The sequence below is a fragment of the Lolium rigidum genome, chromosome 6 (genome assembly GCF_022539505.1).
Source record: "Lolium rigidum isolate FL_2022 chromosome 6, APGP_CSIRO_Lrig_0.1, whole genome shotgun sequence".
NCBI lineage: Eukaryota > Viridiplantae > Streptophyta > Magnoliopsida > Poales > Poaceae > Lolium > Lolium rigidum.
Genome location: NC_061513.1, coordinates 216110086 through 216115696, shown reverse-complemented (window position 1 = coordinate 216115696; position 5611 = coordinate 216110086). Strand labels below are relative to the sequence as shown.

The 5611-nt window shown below is 57.4% G+C and overlaps 1 protein-coding gene across 1 annotated transcript; it reads left to right on the top strand.

Moving 5' to 3' along the window:
• Positions 1 to 3043: 3043 nt before the first annotated feature.
• LOC124665001 (peroxidase A2-like) lies at positions 3044 to 5162 on the top strand. The gene is made up of 2 exons (XM_047202402.1): positions 3044 to 3520; positions 4267 to 5162. Exons 1-2 carry the CDS (start codon positions 3254 to 3256, stop codon positions 5023 to 5025), a joined length of 1026 nt encoding a protein of 341 aa, XP_047058358.1. The 5' UTR covers positions 3044 to 3253; the 3' UTR covers positions 5026 to 5162.
• Positions 5163 to 5611: the final 449 nt, after the last annotated feature.

The following is a 5611-nucleotide window of genomic DNA, read 5'->3' as shown; positions in this document are numbered from 1 at the left end:
GTGTGGATTAGTAGGGCGCGTTTGGTAGCCTGGAGGCTCCTTGGCTCGCATGGGGGGCGCAGTTTTTGGCCCGTTTGGTTACCTGGGCTCACCCGCGTTGTTGCATCGCACGGTTAGTGTTTTGCGTGCATCTAGTGAAACACACGAAATGAGTGTTTCCAGCGGGCCTAGCCCATTGTCTTCACTCCTTTGCTCGATGGATGCAACCTCTGCACGTGGACTCGCTTAGTCTCAATCTCCCTTACACTACTCCACATACCCTCTCTTCAAACAACTACAACCATACTCCGAATCAAAATAAGATTTACATGAAAAAAGATGCACATCAATGACATGAATAAATTACTACAATCGGTTTCTAGTTTCGTCAGATCATAAATCGTCAATTTCGTGTATGAAGTTTTAAGAGAATTTTGTCAAATCCGTCGCACACGCTCAATCATTCAAAATTTTCTTTGAGGAGTAGGTTCACCTCGCCATTCCGCATGATTTTCATGTTGACGGGTTTTTGTTTCTGTGTACATACACAGATAAATGACTTGCTATTATACTCTGAGTATATTTGGAGTACTCTTTCTCAACTTCTTGCTTGCCGTCTTCATGGACGGCGACGTGGTGATGATAGGTGAAAAGTGAGAGCTGGTAATCCATGATTGTGGCGGCATGGTGATGTTCGTCTTCGTGGTCGGCGACATGGTGATGCTTGTGACCGGCGTGACTGACGGTGTCATGGTGGTGTTCATCTTCGTGGTCGACGACATGATGATGCTTGTGACGGGCGTGAACAATGGTGTCATGGTGATGCTCGTCTTCATGGTCGGCGACGTGTTGATGCTCGTGACCAGCGTGACCGGCGGTGCCATAGTGGTGTTCGTCTTCGTGGCCGTCGGCGTGCCCATGCTTAGGGCATCTCCAGCGGCGCGACGCAAACGGACGCTGAGCGACCGTTTGTGTCCGCCATGACCGAAAATGCGTCGTGCACCCTCTCCAGCGGCGCGACGCAAAGTGACCGGGCCGTCGCGAGACGCAAACCTGGCCCAAATATGCGCCAGGTTTACGTCTCGGCGGACGCTGCGCGGACGCGCAAAGTGACCGCTTGGTGCCGGCACGGGCCCGCCGGCGGCGTCCTAGCCGCTCGTCTTCGGCGGCATTACTTGCGGGCGGCGCGCCGCAGCCTTTGCGGGGCCGCGTTAATTGCGTGCCTCGGCTTCCGCGAGCGTGCGCAGCTAGTAGACGTGCGCAGCTAGCGGACGCGGCGTCGATGCGTCTTCTCCCGCCGATCGCGCGGCGAGGCGTCGCTTCGGCGAGTCGCGGCTGCCTCGCGTGCCGCGCGTAGTAATGGTGATGCCCCGCGTGGCGCGGCTGTCGCCATGCCTCCGACCTATATAACGGGGCGCCGGCATCTCATCTCCTCCGCACTAAACCCTAGCCGCCGGCTGCGTAGCGCCACTCGGTAGATCCACCATGAGCGCGCCGGCGCGGCCGAGGCGTCCGCGCCTCCACCTCCACCTTCACCTCCCACTCCACCTCCCCGGCCTCGAGATCCGATGACGGGTTCGACTCCGGCGACGAGCACCGACCTCCTCCACCCCGGTCGGGGACGCCGCGGACTCGGGCTGAAGCGGAGAAGGAAGCGAGAGGAGGAGCGGGCGGCCCATGCGGTGCGTCGGCGCCGGGCTGGAGCAGCGTAGGGCTGGCGGCCGCCGCTGCGGCCGAGGACTACGACTCGGAGATTTCATGGTCATCCGATGACCACGATGCGCCGACGCCGGAGGAGAAGGCGGTGGAGGAGCGGGCCCTCGTCGAGTCTTTCGAGATGCTCAAGGACGAGGCCGCCAACGCGAGGGCCGGAGCGTGCGCGCGCAAGAGGACGCGGCGGCGCACCGGGCCATAGCGGCCGCGCGGGAGGCGGCGGAGAAGCGGGCCAGCGAGCGACGCAACGACGGTGCCGGCCCGTCAGGAACCAAGTAGTCTAGGTCTTGTATAGTTTTTATGTATTTTCTATGTTTGGTTTTCATATGAATCAGTCGCTCGTGGTAGAAAACCAAAGGAATTGTAAGAAGATCAAACTATGTTGCAATTCAAAAATGGGTCGCCCGTGGGAGCACACCCAGACGCAAACGGACGCGCTGTCAAAATATGTCCGCTGGGCGACGCAAACGGACGCTGCCGATCACTTTTGGGCGTCCGAAATGCGTCGCGCCGCTGGAGATGCCCTTATGATCAGCGTGATCGACGGTGTCATGGTGGTCTTCGTCTTCGTGATCGGCGACGTGGTGATGCTTGTGACCGACGGTGGCATGGTGGTTGTTTGCTTCGTGGTCGGTGACGTGTCCATACTTGTAATGGATGAGATAAGGTCACCACGTTACCATGTAAGTAAAACTGGGAAAAACATGCGAGAAACCAAACAATGAACGCTCACTTTCCTACCCGGTGCAGAAATGAGCGGTTCAGGCGACCAAATAACATAACTTTTCTGACCCATGGTCCGTCTCAAACGCGCAGGTTGTTTCTTTCCACTAATGCAGTGGTGCAAGAAATCAGTCTAGGTAAGCAAACGTACAAAATGCATCAATCCGTTTCCGTCGGGTCGGTGGACACGCTCTAACAATCGGCCGCCCTAGATCGACCGACCGTTCTGAAGAAGAAAATACAATGTTCTGAGTCAGTTTTCATTTCCGCTACTATGCCTATCCATCAGGGAGGTGACGAAACGGTTCCCTTGGAGCGGCACGCATGCCGTCGTGCCCCGCCGCACCGCACAGCGGCCAGGCACGCCACGCACAGGTGGAACCCAGCTCGTCCGTGTCCCCTGATGGCCTGATCTGGACGGACCACGGTGCCGCGCTCTAGCTTCCAAACTGAAACCAGCTTGCAGCTTGGCGAGGCCACCTCCTCTACTCCTTGTTAAGTTTGTCTAGTCCTCTCCTCGCTCGCTCGCTGTGGGTTGCTATCTACAACCGCTGGCAAGTGCAGATAGATAGATAACACAGTCAGCCAGCCAGCCAGCCACTGGGTTGAGTTGAGTTGCCGTAGCTCGTAGTCGTAGCCGAGCCTATAAAGGGCAGCGTCCAGCCACCCCCTTAATGATACTGTCATCACCAAACACGAACCCATTCTTTCTTCTCTCTTTCCCCATTCTTCTGATCCTCCACCTCTCTCTTCTCTCTCTCTCTTCCGAGGCCAGCGCTTCTCGCTCTGGAACTCTGGAACTGAAGAGTGAGTTAAGAAGAGAGAGAGGCAGAGGAGGATGAGGCGGCAATCAGGAGGAGCGGGGTGGTGGTGGCGAGGAGGAGGAGCAGTGGCGTGGTGGGGCGCCGTTGTCCTCGCCCATTTAGTGACCCCCGGCCGCGCGGGGCTCCTCGAGACCAACCCCGGCCTCGCCTATAACTTCTACCAGACCTCCTGCCCCAGCGCCGAGGCCACCGTCAAGAGCATCACATGGCAGATGGTCGCCGCCAACCCAGCCCTCGCCGGAAGGCTCCTCAGGCTCCACTTCCACGACTGCTTCGTACAGGTCCGTCCGCCACCTCCAGCTCCACCTCGCCTCTCCTTTCTGTAACTGGCCGGTGTCCTCTGCTCCAGCTCCCCACTTGATTTGCTCGTGTCCGCTTCCGTCGGCGCCGGGTCCAGCCGCCGACCGACCGACGGGAAAGTGCTCCTTTCCCCGGCAGGAAATTAACTGCGGATTCCATTTCTAGCTCGCAACATTCATGTCCGAATCAAGTCAAGAGCCCTCTGACTCGTCGCTCTAATTAACCCTCCTGCGTACTACTAGTAGCATACAGATCGTGTTTCTGCTTCTGCCCAAGTGGTGACATTTTACCGCGAGATTTTTCAGTTTTGACTGCAGAGTGGAGTGGACTAGGGAGTGACCTTTATGTGGAGTACGTAAGCATTACGGCACCTTTTCCACTTTCCCGTATCGACACAGCCGAGCAAGAAAACAAGAGCGAGAAATACTAGACTAGTACAAAAGGGGGAGCAAAGTGAATCTTGTCATTTTTTTCCGGTGCGGCCAATGGCCTACTCCGACCCTCGCCCGCCCGCGCTCACATGTCCATCGGCCATAGCAGGCAGCTGGTGCCCGCCATACAGCTATCAAAGCTGCAGCGCCGGTACGGCGACTGCAGCGGCAGCTTTGGCCCCTTGCGCCGGCCCCGCCCCCGCCCCGCGCACCGTCGAAATTTCAAACCCAAATTTGAAAATGCGAGTTTGCTTTTTTGCTGACAGCGTCCGTGTTCCTCTCCGTGTATCCTGCAGGGCTGCGACGCGTCCATCCTGCTCGACACCCCGGCGTCGCAGAACGAGAAGTCGGCGCCGCCCAACGGCTCCGTGGGGGGCTACGAGGTGATCGACGCCATCAAGACCAAGCTCGAGGCCACCTGCCCGGGGGTCGTCTCCTGCGCCGACATCGTCGCGCTCGCGGCCCGCGACGCCGTCTCCTACCAGTTCCAGGCCTCGCTCTGGCAGGTGGAGACCGGCCGCCGCGACGGGTCCTCCTCCCTCGCCAGCAACGCCGGCGCGCTGCCCTCCTTCTCGGCCGGCTTCGCCGGCCTCCTCGCCAGCTTCGCGGCGCAGGGGCTCAACGTCACCGACCTCGTCGCGCTCTCCGGCGCGCACACCATCGGCAAGGCCAGCTGCTCCAGCGTCACCCCCCGGCTCTACGCCGGCAACGCCACCAGCGTCGACCCGCTGCTCGACTCCACGCTCGCGGCCGTGCTCATCGGCAAGTGCCCCAACAACGCCAGCTCCTCGGCCGCCACCGTCGACCTCGACGGCAACACGCCACTCAAGTTCGACGGCATTTACTACACCAACCTCATCAACAAGCGCGGCCTGCTCGCATCCGACGCCGCGCTCATGCAGAACGCCGCCGCAGCCGCCATCGTCAACGACCTCACCAACCCCATCAAGTTCTACGCCGCCTTCGCCATGTCCATGAAGAAGATGGGACGCGTCAACGTCCTCACCGCCAAGAACGGCAAGGGCAAGATCAGGGCGCAGTGCCGGGCGCCCTGAGCTAGCACCACATTTTCTTCTTCTTGGATTTTGTAATTTTTCTTCTTCTTTTGCTCTCCTTCATCCTCCTCCTCCTCTTATTTCATTGGCGCGGATCAAGTATATTGTGCGCCATGATCTATATTGGTTCCCTCTTTTGCCGGAGAAGTAGTAACATTGCTCTTCACGACATGCGGTTGCATTCCTCTTGCAATCAAACAAGGAAGCTGGTTCGGTGCTTGTCTCTGCTCCAACTCGTGTCTTCTGATGATTCAGTAAAAACATTGGCGGGTGACTCGAGTCTATGGCAACAGCCACTTTCAGTGTGAATCAAGATTACTAAAATATTTACAATCACAATGAAGTTTGCATCGGTGCACAAATCCCACAACTAATGGACCAATCTGATCACCACCTTAAGCTGCCTCTCAATCCAACTTTGGGAGATAAAAAAATAAGAGCCCACGCATGTAGTAGCTCTCATCTGCGGTAAACCGATACTCTCCATTAGAGCAAGTACAATAGAGTCCAGTCAGCTGACTATAAGATATTAAATAATATATTTTAGATGAGTTGGAGGAGAGAGAAGAGGAGAGAGAAGAGGAGA

What these genes read in the sequence shown, in the direction of transcription:
- LOC124665001 (XM_047202402.1), top strand. Translation starts at nt 3,254, where the DNA reads ATGAGGCGGCAATCAGGAGGAGCGGGGTGGTGGTGGCGAGGAGGAGGA. An exon ending in TCCACGACTGCTTCGTACAG is followed by an intron (nt 3,521 to 4,266) that starts GTCCGTCCGCCA and finishes TGTATCCTGCAG; the next exon opens with GGCTGCGACGCGTCCATCCT.